Here is a 22,421-nt window from a genome sequence, read left to right on the forward strand (position 1 = left end):
AATTAAATCATTGAAGACTAAGGATTCTTATGGATATGATGGAGTGCCTAGCAGAATATTTAAGTGCTGTGCTGCGCATGTTAGCCCAGTATTTAACCATATTTGTAATTTTTCCTTTAGGAATGGTCAATTTCCTGAATGATTAAAGTACTCAGTAGAAAAGCCGCTTTATAAAAAGGGAGAAAGGGATAATGTAGACAATTTTAGACCTATTTCTATGCCATCAGTGTTTGCCACAGTTATTGAAAAGGCTGTGTATGTAAAGATAATTGATCATTTTATATCACACGATTTGCTATCAAATGTACAGTTTGGCTTTAGAAGTCGTTTAACAACTGAAAATGCTATATTCTCTTTCCTCTGTGAGGTACTGGATGGGTTAAACAAAAGGTTTTGAAAGCTAGGCATATGCTTTTATTTAACTAAGGCGTTTGATTGTGTTGATCACAAAATATTGCTCCAGAAGTTGAACCATTACGGAATATGGGGAGTAGCTCACAATTTGTTCACCTCTTACTTTAGCAACAGACAGCAAAAGGTCATTATTCACGGTATTGAGAACGGCTGTGATGTGGGGTCTGAATGGGGTACGGTCAGGGGGTGCCCCAGGGACCAGTGTTTGGACCACTCCTGTTCCTTATTTACGTAAATGGTGTACCCTCTGGTATTAGAGGTAACTCTAAGATATTTCTGTTTGCTGATGACACTAGTGTGGTAGTAAAGGATGTTGTGTGCAACATTGGCTCAGTTTCAAATAGTGCAGTTCATGACATAAGTTCATGGCTAGTAGAAAATAAACTAACGCTGAATCACAGTAAGACTCAGTTTGTACAGTGTCTATCATACAATTCAACAAAACCTGACATTTCAATTTCACAGAATAGGCATTTGATTAGTGTAGCTGAACAGTTCAAATTCCTAAGTATTCAGATAGGAAATAAACTGCCGTGGAAAGCCCATGTTCAGGATCTTATTCAAAGACTTAATGCTGCCATTTTGACTATTCAAACAGTATCTGAAGTGAGTGATCATTTGACATCAAAATTGGTCTACTTTGCTTATGTCATGTGTTGTTGTTGTGGTCTTCAGTCCTGAGACTGGTTTGATGCAGCTCTCCATGCTACTCTATCCTGTGCAAGCTTTTTCATCTCCCAGTACCTACTGCAACCTACATCCTTCTGAATCTGCTTAGTGTATTCATCTCTTGGTCTCCCTCTACGATTTTTACCCTCCACGCTGCCCTCCAATACTAAATTGGTGATCCCTTGATGCCTCAGAACATGTTCTACCAACCGATCCCTTCTTCTGGTCAAGTTGTGCCACAAACTTCTCTTCTCCCCAATCCTATTCAATACTTCCTCATTAGTTATGTGATCTACCCATCTAATCTTCAGCATTCTTCTGTAGCACCACATTTCGAAAGCTTCTATTCTCTTCTTGTCCAAACTATTTATCGTCCATGTTTCACTTCCATACATGGCTACACTCCATACAAATACTTTCAGAAATGACTTCCTGACACTTAAATCTATACTGGATGTTAACAAATTTCTCTTCTTCAGAAACGCTTTCCTTGCCATTGCCAGCCTACATTTTATATCCTCTCTACTTCGACCATCATCAGTTATTTTGCTCCCCAAATAGCAAAACTCCTTTACTACTTTAAGTGCCTCATTTCCTAATCTAATTCCCTCAGCATCACCCGACTTAATTAGACTACATTCCATTATCCTTGTTTTGCTTTTGTTGATGTTCATCTTATATCCTCCTTTCAAGACACTGTCCATTTCATTCAACTGCTCTTCCAAGTCCTTTGCTGTCTCTGACAGAATTACAATGTCATCGGCGAACCTCAAAGTTTTTATTTCTTCTCCATGAATTTTAATACCTACTCCGATTTTTTCTTTTGTTTCCTTCACTGCTTGCTCAATATACAGATTGAACAACATCGGGGAGAGGCTACAACCCTGTCTTACTCCCTTCCCAACCACTGCTTCCCTTTCATGTCCCTCTACTCTTATAACTGCCATCTGGTTTCTGTACAAATTGTAAATAGCCTTTCGCTCCCTGTATTTTCCCCTGCCACCTTTAGAATTTGAAAGAGAGTATTCCAGTCAACATTGTCAAAAGCTTTCTCTAAGTCTACAAATGCTAGAAATGTAGGTTTGCCTTTCCTTAATCTTTCTTCTAAGATAAGTCGTAAGGTCAGTATTGCCTCACGTGTTCCAGTGTTTCTACGGAATCCAAACTGATCTTCCCCGAGGTTGGCTTCTACTAGTTTTTCCATTCGTCTGTAAAGAATTCGTGTTAGTATTTTGCAGCTGAGACTTATTAAGCTGATAGTTCGGTAATTTTCACATCTGTCAACACCTGCTTTCTTTGGGATTGGAATTATTATATTCTTCTTGAAGTCTGAGGGTATTTCGCCTGTTTCATACATCTTGCTCACCAGATGGTAGAGTTTTGTCAGGACTGGCTCTCCCACGGCCGTCAGTAGTTCCAATGGAATATTGTCTACTCCGGGGGCCTTGTTTCGACTCAGGTCTTTCAGTGCTCTGTCAAACTCTTCACGCATTATCATATCTCCCATTTCATCTTCATCTACATCCTCTTCCATTTCCATAATATTGTCCTCAAGTACATCGCCCTTGTATAGACCCTCTATATACTCCTTCCACCTTTCTGCTTTCCCTTCTTTGCTTAGAACTGGGTTTCCATCTGAGCTCTTGATATTCATACAAGTCGTTCTCTTATCTCCAAAGGTCTCTTTAATTTTCCTGTAGGCGGTATCTATCTTACCCCTAGTGAGATAGGCCTCTACATCCTTACATTTGTCCTCTAGCCATCCCTGCTTAGCCATTTTGCACTTCCTGTCGATCTCATTTTTGAGACGTTTGTATTCCTTTTTGCCTGTTTCACTTACTGCATTTTTATATTTTCTCCTTTCATCAATTAAATTCAGTATTTCTTCTGTTACCCAAGGATTTCTACTAGCCCTCGTCTTTTTACCTACTTGATCCTCTGCTGCCTTCACTACTCCATCCCTCTAAGCTGCCCATTCTTCTTCTACTGTATTTATTTCCCCCATTCCTATCAATTGCTCCCTTATGCTCTCCCTGAATCTCTGTACAACCTCTGGTTCTTTTAGTTTATCCAGGTCCCATCTCCATAAATTCCCACCTTTTTGCAGTTTCTTCAGTTTTAATCTACAGGTCATAACCAATAGATTGTGGTCAGAATCCACATCTGCCCCTGGAAATGTCTTACAATTTAAAATCTGGTTCCTAAATCTCTGTCTTACCATTATATAATCTATCTGATACCTTTTAGTATCTCCAGGGTTCTTCCATGTATACAACCTTCTTTCATGATTCTTAAACCAAGTGTTAGTTATGATTATGTTGTGCTCTGTGCAAAATTCTACAAGGCGGCTTCCTCTTTCATTTCTGTCCCCCAATCCATATTCACCTACTATGTTTCCTTCTCTCCCTTTTCCTACACTCGAATTCCAGTCACCCATGACTATTAAATTTTCGTCTCCCTTCACAATCTGAATAATTTCTTTTATTTCATCATACATTTCTTCAATTTCTTCGTCATCTGCAGAGCTAGTTGGCATATAAACTTGTACTACTGTAGTAGGTGTGGGCTTCGTATCTATCTTGGCCACAATAATGCGTTCACTATGCTGTTTGTAGTAACTTACCCGCATTCCTATTTTCCTATTCATTATTAAACCTACTCCTGCATTACCCCTATTTGATTTTGTGTTTATAACCCTGTAGTCACCTGACCAGAAGTCTTGTTCCTCCTGCCACCGAACTTCACTAATTCCCACTATATCTAACTTCAACCTATCCATTTCCCTTTTTAAATTTTCTAACCTACCTGCCCGATTAAGGGATCTGACATTCCACGCTCCGATCCGTAGAACGCCAGTTTTCTTTCTCCTGATAACGACATCCTCTTGAGTAGTCCCCGCCCGGAGATCCGAATGGGGGACTATTTTACCTCCGGAATATTTTACCCAAGAGGACGCCATCATCATGTAATCATACAGTAAAGCTGCATGCCCTCGGGAAAAATTACGGCTGTAGTTTCCCCTTGCTTTCAGCCGTTCGTAGTACCAGCACAGCAAGGCCGTTTTGGTTATTGTTAGAAGGCCAGATCAGTCAATCATCCAGACTGTTGCCCTTGCAACTACTGAAAAGGCTGCTGCCCCTCTTCAGGAACCACACGTTTGTCTGGCCTCTCAACAGATACCCCTCCGTTGTGGTTGCACCTACGGTACGGCTATCTGTATCGCTGAGGCACACAAGCCTCCCCACCAACGGCAAGGTCCATGGTTCATGGGGGGGGGGGGGGGGGGGCCTTATGTCATATGGTATTGTATTTTGGGATAACTCTTCCCATTCTAAAAGGATATTTTTGGCTCGGTAATGGGCAGTTTGGGCAATAAGTGGTGTAAATTCACGAACCTCTTGTCGACCCCTGTTCACAAGTCTGGGTATTTTGACATTGGCCTCTCAATATATTTACATATATTTTCCTTACTGTCATTTCTTGTTAACAATATTAGCTTATGCCCAAGAATAAGCAGCTTTTACTCAGTTAATACTCAGCAAAATCAAACCTGCATTTGGATCGGACTTCCTTAACTCTTGTGCAGAAACATGTGCAGTATACTGCTGCAACCATTTTCAATAAGCTAACATTAGAATTAATCTTAGCAGTAATCCACACACTTTCAAATCAAAACTGAAGAGTTTCCTCATGGGTTGCTCCTTCTATTCTGTTGAGGAGTTCCTTGAAAAATTAAAGCTGTGGCCTGTGATTTCTGGGAAGATTGCTATTGATTACCTTGGAAAGGGCAAAACTTTAACTGATGAATAATACGTAAGTCGTCTTGACTGTATGGGTGAAAAAGAGGGTCCTGCCTATTTCCTAGAGTTGAACCCTCTGACTTCTACCTATTCCCACATGGAAAGTAATTTCATGCTGATAAATCCATTGAAGAGATTGTGACATCCTTTGCTGGGTATTTTGCAGACTTTCCAGAATCACACTTCAGGTATGGATTCTCTGCAGTGGGAAAACATTTGAAAAGGCACATATTGTCTTTCACTGCCCCCACAAGAATTTCCATCTTGTCCCCCACAGGAGCAGCATAGTGCAAGCACCCAGAAAGAAACATTTTGTAGAGTTCTCAGATGTCCATCATTTGTTACAAGAGGCCTGTGGTATGGAAAGGAAGTCTCTGTATTTAATACCTAGACCATCTGTTTATAATTTAATAGTGAAATGGAAATGTGACTAACTGTCCACAAACCTTAGAATGTTGATAACTTGCTTGAACAAGATGACAAACTTTACTATAACCATCACCAAAAAACTTCACCATCTGTCATAGTGAGGATTCAGTACTTTGACACTCAATATGCTGATTTGATGCCATCACCCTTTTCTTAAGATTTTTAAATACTACTGTGAAAAAATTGCTTGAGCGCAAAAAACAGCCCTCTCTGGCAGGAAGCCACCATAACACTTCCATTGAATAATGCAAAACCCTGGATGAAATTGAGCTGTAGTTTTGGCAGATATTTGAATACATTAATCTGCTTCATGTAGTTTACTTCAGGCCAGATACCAATGATGAGACTTACACTGGAAAAATTGTACCTTCACTAAAAATGGATGATACAGTGAAGACAAAATGAAATAGAGAGTGTGCTCTCTTTCACCTTTAATCCCTCTGCATATTTAGTGTACTGATAATCTTCAGATCTCACATACATTACTGAAAACTTGTGACACATGTCATACTTAGGCAGTCCCAACCTGCTGTACAGTGAAATATGCAGACTTTTTTGAGGGGTTTCATTTTCAAATACTGATAGGTTTTAATAGGGCCACTCTCATCATTATTGATACAGTCATGATTTTATTTTGCTTCAGTGACTACATACTACAGTAGTGTAATTACAGGATGTATGTGACCCGGGACAACTGGGAGATCCTGGAAAAACCCAGGAATTTTTTCATCCAGGAGAAAACTGGGAAAAACCTGGGAATCTTTTGGAATTCTGGGAATTTTTCATTATTTTAGTTTTCAGTTAAATTTTTGTGAATTTGACTGCTAAGAACCAATACTCAAACAATGGATGTTACTGTATCTCACTACTAGAGAATAATACTGCAGCAATAAAACACAAACGAGAGGAAAAAACCAAAATAAAACTTAAGTTGCAAAGGAAATGTGCCATATACAGTGACAAAGTACAGTTCTTATACAAGTGTCTGCCAACAGCAAAATGTGTCAAAGGTTTTAGAAAGACTATGCAATGCTTCATAACAACAAATTGCCTCTGATGAGCGTGACGTCACAACTGTTTACATTAGATTCATTTAAGCAGTTGTGAGCGAGCTCATGCGCATGCGCAGCAGAGTCACATATGGGTTGTATCTTCTGCCGTTTATGGCTACAAAAGTTAGGCTGTTAGCTGTATAAGCAGCAAGCAGCAAACAGCCAGATGCTACCCAGAAAAATTTTACTGTCGTGCCCAAGCTGCCAGATTTAGGCGTGTGCAACAGTTCCGGATCTAGGAGGTGGGGGGCAAACTGGTATATCTACCCAGGGCGGCAATGTCAGGGGGAAGGGGGGGGGGGGGGGGGCACGCTCCAAATTCATATTCTTGAGGAAAAAGCCGTGTTTCACAAAGCGCCTAGCATCCAGCGCACGTTGGTTTATCGATTATTCATGTGATATTGAAATGCATCCTTGTTGGTTTTAGAACATTTTTAACACATTCTGAGTTGATTTGTGAATGAATCGTAAGTTGATTATTGGATTCGTACATAGTGTACGTGATGTCTCTGCAAGGGAAATGCCGTCGCATCTAGAATTAAACTTTTCTGCAGACAAAAGGGGACGGTGCTATACGAGCTGAGTGGAATAAAGCCGAATGGGTGAATGCCAATTGCTGTTTATATGGTTGACTGGTTTTGTGAATGATCATTGTTGTTATAATTACTAGTGAAATCCATAGATTCAGGCTACTAGAGTGGAAATTAACGAGTAACAGGAATAACAGGTAAGAAAGATTACATATTATATTCTCAGTGTATCCAAGAAAGTGAAATTTTGACAGAAAATTTTTGCCTGATTGCTACACTATTGAGGGTCAGTTGTACAGTCCCTGATTAGTTTCCACTTAAGTTCTATTCTCAGAATTGTGCGGAAAAGGAGCTGTACGAACTCTTAATAAAGCCTAACCGGAGAATAAACGAGGGACAGCTAAACTGGTGATTGTGGCAGGGTTAGTGAAGTTAATCAGAGAATAAGTTTTGACACTGGCAGGAATAATTACAGAATTGGTGATGACAAGATTGTTTATTAGAATGAGGAAGGGGAAGAAATGGAGACATCACAAAAACAATGGAAGAATATGAGATTCAAAATTGTATGAAAATTCCGTACTGAGAAGTTGAAGTGCATGGATGAAATGTGAAACTATTTCCTAACATAAAGCTTTTTTCTTATAGTAGGCTAATGGGCATTTGATATTGGTACGTCGTGAATTATATTCCGTCATGTTTAAAAATGACCATTTGTGCTAAAACAGTCTCATTTATTTGGCTTGTGTTACAATTGCTGCAATATTAGGCAGGCCTATTTCATTTTATCTAGCAGACAGTGACAAAATACACGTAATCAGATCGAGAAACCACACCAGTCTTGGGTACTATTTTTATCAACAGCTGTTTCAGTATTAGACAGTGACATTTTGTTTTTTCATGTAGCAAAATGTTTGATGAACTTTGATGAGGTAATAGATTCCTTTACAGAAAGGAAAGCATGTCATGTAAAGCTGTAGCAACATTAGAGAGAAAAAAAATTCCAAGACTGAAGGATTGAAGAAATGTGTACTGTCGTGCTTGTCTCTTGTCTTTACTGGTTTTATGTATCCTATATTTAATTTTATGTCACACAAAACAGAAGTTATTAGCTAATCAACAATAAAGAGTGCAAATTTTCGGAAGAGTTCTTGTTCTCTCGGTTACAAAAATTCCCATTCAGTATTAATTGCAAGTTTTTCTTAAGAGATGTCAAACTAGCCGACTGGGAGCAGGAGAGGCACTACAGGTCAGTTTAATTGCCACTGTCCTGAACATAGTTTGATGGCATCCATTACAAAATATTACACGTTTGAATTCCACAGAGAGAAATATGGTGACGTGTGATAGATGAATGCTGTGTAAAGAGGAGTGGCACTCTTAAGACCAAATAACATGTCTTACATTTCCTCAAACACATATGTTTTATGTATGAGACTCTTCAGAAAGATTTGTGCTACAAAATGAACATCTTTTTGAAAATTTGGTTTTTTAATTTTTTTGCGTGTATTGGTGGGGAGGCTTGCATGCCTCGATGACACAGATAGCCATACCGTAGGTGCAACCACAACGGAGGGGTATCTGTTGAGAGGCCAGACAAACGTGTGATTCCTGAAGAGGGGCAGCAGCCTTTTCAGTAGTTGCAGGGGCAACAGTCTGGATGATTGACTGATCTGGCCCTGTAACACTAACCAAAACGGCCTTGCTGTTGTGGTACTGCGAATGGCTGAAAGCAAGGGGAAACTACAACCATAATTTTTCCCGAGGGTATGCAGCTTTACTGTATGATGAAATGATGATGGCGTCATCTTGCGTAAAATATTCCGGAGGTAAAATAGTCTCCCATTTGGATCTCCAGGCGGGGACTAATCAAGAGGACGTCGTTATCAAGAGAAAGAAAACGCGTTCTACGGATCAGAGCGTGGAATGTCAGATCCCTTAATCGGGCAGGTAGGTTAGAAAATTTAAAAAGGGAAATGGATAGGGTAAAGTTAAATATAGTGGGAATTAGTGAAGTTCGGTGGCAGGAGGAACAAGACTTCTGGTCAGGAGAATACAGGGTTATAAATACAAAATCAAATAGGGGTAATGCAGGAGTAGGTTTAATAATGAATAAAAAATAGGAGTGTGGGTAAGCTACTACAAACAGCATAGTGAGCGCATTATTGTGGCCAAGATAGATACGAAGCCCACACCTACTACAGTAGTGCAAGTTTATATGCCAACTAGCTCTGCAGATGATGAAGAAATTGATGAAATGTATGATGAGATAAAAGAAATTATTCAGGTAGTGAAGGGAGATGAAAATTTAATAGTCATGGGTGACTGGAATTTGGCAGTAGGAAAAGGAAGAGAAGGAAATGTAGGTGAATATGGATTGGGGCTAAGAAATGAAAGAGGAAGCCGCCTGGTAGAATTTTGCACAGAGCATAACTTAATCATAGCTAACACTAAGTTCAAGAATCATGAAAGAAGGTTGTATACATGGAAGAACCCTGGAGATACTAAAAGGTTTCAGATAGATTATATAATGGTAAGACAGAGATTTAGGAACCAGATTTTAAATTGTAAGACATTTCCAGGGGCAGATGTGGACTCTGACCACAATCTATTGGTTATGAACTATAGAATAAAACTGAAGAAACTGCAAAAAGGTGGTAATTTAAGGAGATGGAACCTGGATAAACTGACTAAACCAGAGGTTGTACAGAGCTTCAGGGAGAGCATAAGGGAACAATTGACAGGAATGGGGGAAAGAAATACAGTAGAAGAAGAATGGGTAGCTTTGAGGGATGAAGTAGTGAAGGCAGCAGAGGATCAAGTAGGTAAAAAGACAAGGGCTAGTAGAAATCCTTGGGTAGAAGAACACATACTGAATTTAACTGATGAAAGGAGAAAATACAAAAATGCAGTTAGTGAAGCAGGAAAAAAGGAATACAAACGTCTCAAAAATGAGATCGATAGGAGATAGGAAGTGCAAAATGGCTAGGCAGGGATGGAAGGGTGTATGTAAGGGTGTAGAGGCTTATCTCACGAGGAGTAAGATAGATACTGCCTACAGGAAAATTAAAAAGACCTTTGGAGAAAAGAGAACCGCTTGTATGAATATCAAGAGCTCAGATGGAAACCCAGCACTAAGTAAAGAAGGGAAAGCAGAAAGGTGGAAGGATTATATAGAGGGTGTATAGTAATTCCAATCCCAAAGAAAGCAGATGTTGACAGATGTGAAAATTATCGAACTATCAGTTTAATAAGTCACAGCTGCAAAATACTAATGCGAATTCTTTACAGATGAGTCGAGGCACATGAAAGGGAAGCAGTGGTTGGGAAGGGAGTGAGACAGGGTTGTAGCCTCTCCCCGATGCTGTTCAATCCGTATATTGAGCAAGCAGTAAAGGAAACAAAAGAAAAGTTCGGAGTAGGTATTAAAATCCATGGAGAAGAAATAAAAACTTTGAGGTTTGCCGATGACATTGTAATTCTGTCAGAGACAGCAAAGGAATTGGACGAGCATTGAATGGAATGGACAGTGTCTTGAAAGGAGGGTATAAGATGAACGTCAACAAAAGCAAATCGAGGATAATGGAATGTAGTCGAATTAAATTGGGTGATGTCTGAGGGAATTAGATTAGGAAATGAGACACTTAAAGTAGTAAAGGAGTTCTGCTATTTGAGGAGCAAAATAACTGATGGTGGTCGAAGTAGAGAGGATATAAAATGTAGACTGGCAATGGCAAGGAAAGCGTTTCTGAAGAAGAGAAATTTGTTAACATCGAGTATTGATTTAAGTGTGGAAGTCGTTTCTGAAGGTATTTGTATGGAGTGTAGCTATGTATGGAAGTGAAAATATGGACAATAAATAGTTTGGACAGGAAGAGAATAGAAGCTTTCGAAATGTGGTGCTACAGAAGACTGCTGAAGATTAGATGGGTAGATCACATAGCTAATGAGGAGGTATTGAGTAGAATTGGGGAGAAGAGTAGTTTGTGGCACAACTTGACTAGAAGAAGGGATCGGTTGGTAGGACATGTTCTGAGGCATCAAGGGATCACCAATTTGGTACTGGAGGGCAGCGTGGAGGGTAAAAATCATAGAGGGCTACTTTCAACTGTTCACTGCGTTTCAAGTGCATGTTTTCATCTTCTAGCAGGTATGGCATTATGCCATAATAAAGATCCATACATGAGATAATACAGTACTGGTACTCCAAGAAAATTTGTCAGAATCTGGACACACAAATGTGCACTTTATGCTGAATTATGCATTTTAGTATGGGTCACAAAATTTTGATGCTCTTTGAGTATCCTCCAATGTCTTCTTTCTTTTATGACATAATGTAAGGTCTTTTAATGTTTTACATGTACGAAAATATGGGCTTCCTGTGTCATCATAGCTGCACAAGTGCGGTGACATCTGTTACCTAGCTCTCTCTGGCAAGTGCTGAAATGAATCTATTACTTACATTTTGCAGGAAAGTATTGCGAATGGTTGTTTCAAAAGTGTTACCTTCAAAGTAAATTTCCTCTTACGCAAGAGGAACTATTGCAAAAATGTATGATGAATTTCTTAAGTCACAGAGGTGTGACTCTCATTTAAAAATCAACTCTTGGGGAAGACCATTTAGAATAATTTTGAACCCAGAAGATCAGACATTTATGATGTTGCTAGAAAATTTTACTGGTACATTTGTGTGATGTATCTTACAGTGTGATACACGCAAAGATCAACATTATTTGTGAAAGTTTAGCTTCTCTTGCAGCTTATTAGTCTTAGAGACCAATATTAAATGTGAAAGTTTTTTTTTCTTGTAGCAACACTATGTATATTAATTTAAATCATTAACTTTTCCTGTTTTTGTGTTCACACTGCTTAACAGTGATGTTGCTATTGGCTGACTACATCACGTGTTCTATGCTCTGAATATCCGCTGTCATCGGCTGGCAAGATCACTTGACATGAGCTATGACTGGCTTACAAAAGCACATCGCAGTCTCGATTTCAATGTCTCGGAAAGTAACATGCGGTGTTTGGTGGAATTCGAATTTATACTTTTGTAATACGAAAATAGGCAGTGTAGATGTTGCTGCACATTGTAGATCTTTTGAAAACATATTTTTTCCCTGAGTTTCGTTTTCTAAAGTGCTGGGAAATTCTACGCAGATGCATAAAACCATAACCATTCAAAGGATTGATAAGTTTTACAGTTCTGAGGAAAAGTATACTGTCACTTAACACAGAAAATGTGTATTTTCACCCAGGAGAAAGTGCATTTTTAACCAGGAAATCCGGGAATTTTTTTCCTTGTCCGCATATACACCCTGAATTAAGAAGGAAAAGTATTGTTTGCCATGTAAGCGTGTTTCCAATTATCAGGGAATGTCAGCAGCATTGAAAGTATTGAGGAATGAAATAATCAGAAACCTACCCACTCATATTTGAATTTTTATGGTTAGTCAAAAAAATATGTAGTAGTTCATCACATAAGCTTGCCTACATTTCTTTGACTCATTTCCACCTGTTGTTATAATTTTTGAGGGCATGGCAACAGAAAATAATAACCTATGTATTTTACATGTACAGGTATGATTTTAAAGTGTCTTAGTATCAAGCCATTTCTTCCTTCATTTTTTCTGACTCACTGTTGCAAATATCATGTGTGTTTGCTTGCGCTGCATCCTCATTAAAAATACATTGTCTCTTGTATAAGCAGCTCTTCAGTTTGTTTTCATCTATTAGTCTGGCTATTCTCAAGATTCAGTTTATATTTAAGGTTCCTTTGTTATTCAGTAATAGTGTTTGTGTGTTTTGTAGGGTTCTAAGGCCCTCTGATTGCTCAGTTGCACTTTGACACTTCTCTTCCATATTAAAGTGCCCAGCTTTCTTGACAGTGTGATCATGAGGACTGGAACTTCCAAATCTGGTAGTTGTTTAAACCAAATCCAGAAGCATTCATTTCCACCCTATGAAATTTAGACCACTATCTTAAGAAAGTTCCTTAATTCATGCCGCTCTTCTGGAATACGGATTACTTTTGCAGCTTTCTAAATGAAGTATAGATGCTGCTGGATGACAATAGTTGCTCCACCTTATCTATCCTTTTCTACTTTCAGAACTGTATCCCATTTTGTGTGCAACCCCAGGGTCCTCACATAGTGCTAGCAGTCAAGTCAGTTAGATCAAGACTTAAGTGATATTGTTTCTCTTTCACCAATCGTTTTATTTGACTTGGGAAAGATGGAACCCTCCTTTTCCTAAGTACATGAGGTAGGTAAATATATTGGCAGGTTTTCTTTCCTTGTTGTTGCCACCACTACCACTACCTCTACCACTACCCCCTTGCTGCCACTGTCTTTGTCATATCTTGTCAAGATAATTACTGAAATAAAATAATAAGTAAACAATATCTATACTCACATTGCATTATTTTCCCCAGTTCAAAACTGAATTATGTATTCTGATACCAAAATCATTAACAAGGTGCCTAGAAATATAAGAGAGAAATTGAGGAATCCCCAGATATTTAAACAAATGTCCACCTTAGAAATGGGCCAACTTGTTCATCTTTGGGAATTAATTCAATGGTGATCGTTCCTTTTGGGAACCGTTCATTTTTACACATTCATTTTGTATCTTATTCAGGAAGCTACATGTATTTTAGATCAATTTCCAGAAAAAATATCAAGTATGCACAAAGTATTACTTCTACATGTTAAGTTCATTGACCCCACCAGGACTGGGTGGACCACATCACACAAGTAATCCATCATGCCGCTGACTTATCTATCCAATAGTCTACAGGTCATCTTAGGAGGCAACCTCTACCTTGGTGGTCTGAGGAGTGCTTTTTAATGATCCAGGATAGGCATGCAGCTCTTTGACGATTTAAATACCACCCAACTCCAGACAGCCTCACAGCCAAGGCTTGAAGCATAATTAAGGAGAGTAGGAAAGGTCATGGAAAACGTTCCTAGACTCTGTCAACCATTCCACTTGTTCTACATAGGTATGGGAAACCATCTGGAGGATTTCCAGTAAACACAGGCGTTTACCAATAGCAGCAGTCTCCAAACGATGCTCAGAGACATTGCTGAGATGCTGGCAGAGCATTTTGCAAAGCTACTACCCATTCCAACCAGTATCTGGTGTTCCATCACTACTGTGCATTTGTAGCAAGGGGCAAGTTAGACTTTGGAGCCAACAGTTATCTGGGCTCTACAACTCCCTTTTCTCCATGTGGAAGCTGGAATTGGTCCTGTCTGAGATGTGTAACACTGCACCCAGTCATGATCAAATCAAGTACTGCATGCTTCGACATTTGCCACCAGCATCAAAGAAAATCCTCGTCAACTCTTTTAATCTTAAATGGCACACAGGCAACTTCCTCAACTTGTGGAGGGAGGCAATTCTGATATCTCTCCTCAAACCAGGAAAGTTACATGAATATCACCTTAATGAACTGTGTAGGAAAGACCTTGGAGCGAATTGTTATCCATCATCTGGTTGTTACAGATCAGACAACTCCTTACCCACCTTCAGTGTGGATTCCAGAGATTTAGGTCAACTGTCAACAACCTGACCCTGCTAGAGGCAACTATTCAGCAGGCTTTCCTCTGTAAACATCACTGTATCAGCATATTCTTCAATATCAGTAAGGCATACGATACTACTTGGAGACATAGTATTCTGACACAACTCCATCAATGGGGCTTTTGTGGCCACCTTCCCATCTTCATAAGGTCTTTCCTGTCTCAGCAGTTTTTTAGGACCCAAGCTGGTGACAGGCTGTCAGATTGTTTTGAGCAGGATAATGGTGTCCCTCAGGGCTGTGTTTTAATTGTTACTCGTTTGACATAGCCGTAAAGAGTATCACATCTACGGGAGGAGTCCTGTACAGTGCTTCTTATTTGTTGTTCTCTGTTCCTCCTCCAGTGTTGCAACAGCGACCTGTCGGTTGCAGCTTACAGTGTGGAGGTTTGAGGAGTGTACAGCAAACATGGGTTTTCAGTTTCCTGCACATAAGTGTGTGTGTGCACATGCGCGTGGGCATGCATGCATTTTAATCAATCTCATCATATTTTTAATCTGCCCGACTTGTATATGAGGACACCATCTTACAGTTTAGAGACTCATTGAGGTTTTGGGCCTCATTTTTTACTCCAGATTGTCGTGGCTGCCCTACCCGAGAGACCTGAAAGCCAGAACCCTCAAGGCATACATCAAAAAGTGCCTTAGCCACAGGTCGCGGGGAGCAGGCAGGGCACGTCTGCTCCAGTTTTATAGGGCTTTCATGCTATCGCGGCTGGACTATAGTTTCATGGTGTATGGATCTGTGAAGCCTTCTTAATTGATCATTGATGCTGTCCACGATGAGGGGATTCGGCTGGCCCTGAGTGCCTATAGGACCAGTCCCATACCCAATCTCTGTGCTGAGGCCAGGGAACTACTGCTCACCACCCGGCAGCAGCTCCTCATGGTGTGTCAGCCATGCAAGTTCTTTGCAGCCCCAACTTCGCCCGCATACCATACTGTTGCTCGTCCACCACTGGAACGTCTTTTCTCCAACCGTCAATAAGCTACGATGCCGTTTGGAATCCGTGTGCAGTGTGTGCTGAAGTCACTTGGTGTGGAGGAAGTACAATCTCAACTCCAGGGTTTTAACCATCTGCTGCTGTGGTTACTGGAGAGGCCCAGATTAATTTTAGATTTGGTGTAGTAAAGAAGAGATTATACACCTGCTTCTGTTTTTGATGTGATGTTTTCTGACATTTTGTCTGAGCACCATGATTTTCGACAAGGCAGCTGAGAAATTGCTTACTAATATCAGTAACTTTGTATCAGCAATGGGGGCAGCTACATAAAAATATAAAAATGCTGAGAGATCATCTGATCTTCTTAACTGAAAAGAAACAAGTTGTTTTCAAAACCTCTATGATATAGCACACGTCATTGCTTTGAATAGCCTTATAGTCGAAAAAGAATACCAATTTTTCATCAGTCATAAACAGAAAGAGCCCCCAAGGTTCATGCATGGAGTCAATCATCTGTTAGCTGTGAAGAGAACTGAGCTGGCACAGGTAGCCATTACCAGATGACAGTGAAATGAATAAGAAATTCAGCAATTGAATAAATTTGTACTAATGTACTTAAAATATAAATTTCACACTCAAAAGTGTTTGAAAACAAAAGAGAGATTCACTGCTAGTTCAGGGCTGATAATTTTATGCCTTTTTCGGTCATTGAACTTAATACAGAATAGGGTAGGAAAAAGTTGCCCATGAAACTCTCACTGAATGGCTTTTTAGTTAAATCATTCTTTTCCATCACAACTGCATAAAATATGACTGTTTTTAGGCAGACATGTGTTTTGATTGAAACATTTTGGAAAAAGATCTATCAGTTTCTGAATGAACTGCAAATTCTTATCTCAAAGAACCATCTCATGGATGCATCTTGAAAGTTGGATGGAGAAAGCCATTTATGTATTGAAAAAGTTTGTTCCATAATGAAGTTACATTATGACCACAACGAGGTACTGCAATTTGTTCTGTTTGTAGTTTCCTTTCCAGTATGTAGGTTGAAATATGATCCTGTGCAACTTCAGAAGCCAAACCACTGTATTGCAATTTCAGAATTCTTTCAAAACTTTGTGTATGGATAGCAGGTTGTTGAGAGTGATACCCTGCATATCCCCTTACAAAAACAGAAAAATAATTCCTGGTTCCTCTCACCTGTTCTGTTGCCTTAATCTTTTGGAAAATATATATATTGAATAAAAAATGACAATAGTCACTGCGCTGTATTGTGAAGCAGAACCAGTGGACCAAAATATATGATTCAAGTAGGAACCAGTCAAATCCCAGACGGATTCATCATAGTGGCATGCATATGAAAATGTCATGACAACTGAATTGCTGTTCATTCACTTCATTTGTAAGCAGTCCTAGTAAATGATAATATTATATGTTGATAACATTCAGTCATGCTGAGGGTATTTCACTGTTGCATGATGACTTACTTTTAGTTCTAACTGTTGTATGAGAGTAGAAAACCATTTATTATATGAAAATAGTATGGAGTTCCAGATATGTGTGTAAAAAGGATGTTGAAAGCTTTAGCTCAGCTTTCAAACACACATTCTTTTTTAACCAGACTGAGATACAGTTCCAACACTTAATTGATCTGTGTATTTCCTACTTGGCACTTCTGTACCGTGAGTAGTTTCCTTTTCTCATATGATTATACATATTCTAGTTAAGACATGTTGTTCTCGTATAATGTTGGCTGATGCTACTACTAGTTACCATATCGTTCATCTTCGGTAACTAGTTTTTTTGAATGTAAGTGAAGAAAAAAGTTACCATCTGTAGGATTAGAACAGTTGTGTAACCTAGGAAGAAGCAACTCATTTATAGAAACATTTGAGTCCCGATAAAGCATAAAACTAAAAATACAAGGGACAAGTCTTGAAACTGTTTCATCATGTTTTGAAATCAAATGTTTAAGTCCTTTTGAAAAGACTTACTCTCCCAAAAGTTCTGAGTGCCCCAGCAACCATTCAGATAACTTGCTAAAGACTTCTCCTAAGGAGTTCTGTAGGTATGCTTCATCCATGGAGAGGGTTTCTAGAGACAGTTCAGCTGATGCGACAGAATGAAAAATACTAGGGGGCCACTCAGTAACACCAGCAAGCTGAAACTAGTGTGAATTATAGTAGTCAAAGTCACAACTGACCGTATTTCTTGGAAATGACAGCAGCAGCTCAGAAAGCCTTTAATTTTTCACGATAGTTGTGATATGGCATTTACAAGTTAAAGTAGTTTGCTTTCTAAACAGTTAGCATAGTGCCAGCTTACAGAAAGAAAAATAGAGGGTGGAAGTAAAGTTAATATAACAATAACAGGTTTTGAGTCTTATATTTCTCTAAAAAAGCATAGAATTTTCATTATTTCATTCTTAAGAAAACAGCAGATAACCTTTGCCATTTGCAAAGTACTGGAAACCTTAGAATTTAGCAGTAATTCATTCTGCCAAAAATTCAACAAGATGGTAACCATATTTTGTAACTTAAAATTTATATTTTTTGTTACAGAAGTACGTTAATATTACCATTATTAGTGGTATAGCACAAATTTTTACACTGTACTATCTTACCAATCTTTTTGTACCTTGTTTTGTTTGCAGCTGCCAAAGTCAAACCTCGGATGGCACCTTTGATGCAGAAGACAATGAAACTTGTGAAGAGCTTCAAAAGATGATGATTCTTGTATTTAGAGAATATTTCATGGATGGCTGATCATTGTTACTTTCGTTTAGCATCTGTGAGTTTTATCGATGATTCTAATTGAGTTTTACAAAGAAAATATTCTAAATACGTTGAACCAGTGTGGAAGAGTAATGTGCTTCTGTGATGTGTTATACAAAGAAAATATGACCTCTTTCCTTTACATCTCCACTCTTTTGACAGCGGGATGCAATCTGATCCGGACTCCATTGATGTGCATATAATTTTAATCTTTTTAAATGTGAAATAATCAAAAGTAAATGACTTATGGAGGATGATATATATATATTAGATATATATTTATAGGAGGAAGAAGTATGTGACTTACTGTGTTTGTGAAGCATCTGGAAAAAGCTGTGTATTGTATAGCAGGACTATTTTTCAGTTGAGTAGGTGAACTGAACTCTTAAGAACAATGAATTTTGCATTTTTAGCAAGTTATTTAGTTCCTATAAAAAATAGATAGCCTGCACAATTGGTATCAAGTTGTGATGTGTTCTTATTGTTAAAATTTTATTATTTTAATTTATAAAGCACCCAGATGTATTCTGTTGCTAATGGATTTATCAGTTATCTCTTTTGCTGAAACAAAAGAGTCGTTGGGTTTGTTGTTGATGACTTCTGTCAGTATCTTGCTTATGCTAAGCTATCTTTATTTGACCATGGAAAAAAATATAACCATTATGTAATTTTAGAGTTGTTTAAAATAAAGATACTTTTGTGATGTGAGTACTCACAATCATCTCATGCATTGACTGAAAGTCAGGAAATGAACAGAATGGACATCTAAAAATATTACCTTGTTTTCTTCCAATGCGTACTTGTTGGATAATTTATTTTTAATAGTAACTTCTAGGAGAGACTACCGTTGTGATTCCTATTGTGTTGATAAATGCAAAGAAAAAAATGTGTGAGAAAAATAAAAGCCTCAGCCAACTGTAATTTTTAATGGTAATATCCTGTGTGTGTACTCAAAAGAATGATGGCTTTCACTGGTCCCTTTAATATTATCATATGTATACATTCTGAAATTTTCTAATGTTACAGCTGTTAACAAAAGTAAACAGAAAAAAAGTAATTTTAATTGTTGGTTAATGTAATGACCAGGAGGATAAAAACTGAGGAGACATGGCATGTCAGAACTTATTCGTTTCTCAATCAATTCATATCTTCAGATCTCCATGACCATTGAATTGCTTATTGACTGGTAAACTAAGTAAGAATGGTCAATTGGAACACCACGTTTAAGGAAAACACTCATTTTTCATATACCAGCTTGTATCCTACTGTCCACTATCCTAATATATTTTAACATTGTTCATTGTAATAGTCACTCTAGCTGTTATAGACATTGTATTATAGTTGGAGTCTTAGTTTATGTAAAAAAAAGTGTACAGTAGCATTACATTTAAATTTCTGACGAAGACTGATTTCCAGTCCACTGTTCACTGTAAAGAATCATTCATGATGATAACATGTAATCAGGCAGTTGTTGCAAGTTTCAACAATACATCTGTTAGCTGTGTGGAAGGATCTTTATAGCGCTCTGTACAGTAATCAATCAGTTAACAATCAAGCTGAAACACCAACATTTGTGTGTAATAATTTTACATAATTTCAGATTTAATTTGTGTGAGAATCAGTGCCTTTTGGGAATATATTGGTGTCTGGTGGTTAGCCCTCTTCTGTGGTCTCACACACAAAAATGGAACTCGGTTCTTTTACTGAAGAAGATATTTTGTGCTCACAAAATGATTGAAAAAGATGCTTAGTGCACCTTTAAGTGCATTAAATTTACTCTAGATTTTTTTTTATTGTCTTGTATAATTGCTTACCTCATAAAAGAATGGTTTCCAGGCTGTGAATACCAACCCATTAATTGAGTAACATATCTGGTAATGTAGTAATAATTTTTTTTACAACAGGTCAGAAGCAGTATTCAGTACTGTAACTAATACTAACCACAAAACATGGCAGAACTAATTTTATCCTGGTTTGAGGTAATGCGTTTGAACGAATGATGAATGATAGTATTATTTGAGTGCACAATACTGAGGCCTTTAGTACTCATGCTGATCATGTGTTTGAATATTTTCCAGTTGTGTTTGACTGAAAGAGACCAAGAAAGCAAGAACCATGGACATATTGTCATGTTAACGTAGGAAGCACCTTGCTCCATCGTGACAACACACTTACTCACTAGGTGATAAATCAAAAATATTTTGTGAAGAATCCTCATTTCATACACATTTGCATGTACAGTAGATTCAGTTTTGGCCTCATGCTTTAAAAAAAAAAAAAAGAGTCTTTGCATGTGACTGCCTCCACATTCAAAGGGATCCCAAACAAATTTACCAAGGTTTCATTTTACAGAACTTCCATTCTCCATGTAGTGATTTGAGGGTATGCACTTCAACTAGGAGGAAGAGTTCCTTGAGATACAAATATAACTTTAAAACTCTGCTGTATTAGACACCTATCTAGTATCATATTTACCCGACTATAAAATGACCCTAATTATAAAATGATCCCTCTTTTTCCCCCCACCCCTTCCTCCCCCCCTCTCTCCAAGAGACTTACTGAGATAAATTTGTTTTTAATATATTCGGACTAATCAGAATAACAACCTGTTTTATTGACATAAAGTATCTGCCTAAAAGTTAACATTATACCTATTCTAAACTTATGGTTGTCCACATTTTGATAAAACGAGCAGGAATAAAATAAATGAAAAGAAATGGTTTGTATTAATTTGCAGGCTGTTTTCTTTTCTACTTCTGCACTTCTGCCCTGTCATCTGTGGTGTCACTATTTTTAATAATAATAGTAATAATTGTCATCATCATAATCATAATGACACAGCTGTGAAATTTATGTCTTTGTTGTCACAATATTTGGCTGTTTCTTCTGAATATGTTGCAATTTCTAAAGTTGTGGTTACTTGGGAACCTAAGAACACAACTATTTGTATCTGAATTCATATCAGATTTTTTTGTCTGTACTGACATGAGAATATTACAAAGTCACTTTCTCCCAAACATATCATCTGCCTGCCGCTCTCTCATTGGCTGCGTAAAACTAGTAGCTGACACACCTCCTTTCATTCCAGTCATACATCACAGCGAGTGTCAACGACATTGTAGCACGAAAAACCTAAGTAAGCCACTGGCCCCTACCTAGACTTTTACTGTTTATGCAGAAAAGCCAAAGTATGCAGTATACTTTCACATGATTAACAACATAACATAATTTGCTGTGCGCTCACTGTTCCGCTCCTAGCACTGATCTAGTTCTTTCTGTAGTGCCGTGTTTGTGCAACTATGAAACATGTGTATGTGCGTGGATCTTATGGGCGCCCAATGGCGATGTCATCAGTGCCCTTACACTTAACAATACAAACGAATGTGGGGAGAAACTAAAATCGTTGTACACGCATGCATTCGAAATGACCACAAAGTCACTCTCTCTCATGTGCCCTGAAACCAATTAGTAGCTATACATGAAATTAAAGCACAGAGAAAACAAAACACTGAAGAGCTAAAAGAAAAGTGCAAGGAAATGTGATGGCTGACCACTTACAAAAAACTTGGGTGATCCAGCCACCATGTTGACACATTAAAAACATCTCCCTAAAAATCATGTTAAAAATGTTGGGTGATTCACAAAACTTTAAAACTTGAATGATATTCGTTTGAACGTTGCTTAAAATAGATGGGAGATCTGCCACAGTCTGCTGGTTGGAAAATAAAGCACAGTCCAGCAAAATGTCACACAAAGTGATCTGTACACCACAAGCACGACACTTTGGTGGGTCCTCTTACTGGAGTAAGAATCCATGTGTCACGGAGCTGTGGCCTATGTGAAGACGTTGTCCCATCGATGTGGCTGGAAAGAAGTATGCCATGGCTTAGTTGTGGGCTTTACTACATGGAGCTTGTTGTCAGTCACTTCCAGTCACTCGTTTTCCCATTGATGCAGGACTTTGTACCTCAACAGTGAGGCGTGATAGTGTGAATGGGATGACACACTGAAATACCAAAGGGTCACAACATGTCTCCTTGGCTTCTCGATCCACCCTTTCAGTCCCCACCATTCCTATGTGCCCAGGTACCCAGCAGAAAGACACCTCCTTCCCTAGTCGTCGTAGTTGGAGGAGGACATCCTGGATGACTATCTGCTGGGTACAAACGTTGGACGGAGTAAATAGCACTCAGAGAATCTGAGCAGACAAGATCGCATACAATTC

At 38.5% G+C, this 22,421-nt stretch overlaps 1 protein-coding gene across 1 annotated transcript in view; it reads left to right on the forward strand.

The window, feature by feature from the left end:
- Positions 1-19,116, forward strand: part of LOC126457896 (transcription elongation factor B polypeptide 3) — a 163,852-nt gene extending 144,736 nt beyond the window's left edge. Inside the window, exon 9 of the mRNA XM_050094568.1 lies at positions 18,076-19,116. Coding sequence (XP_049950525.1) covers positions 18,076-18,149 — 74 coding nt within the window. The 3' untranslated portion in view covers positions 18,150-19,116. The remainder of the gene's footprint in view (positions 1-18,075) is intronic.
- Positions 19,117-22,421: the final 3,305 nt, after the last annotated feature.

Source organism: Schistocerca serialis, chromosome 2, assembly GCF_023864345.2.
Source record: "Schistocerca serialis cubense isolate TAMUIC-IGC-003099 chromosome 2, iqSchSeri2.2, whole genome shotgun sequence".
NCBI lineage: Eukaryota > Metazoa > Arthropoda > Insecta > Orthoptera > Acrididae > Schistocerca > Schistocerca serialis.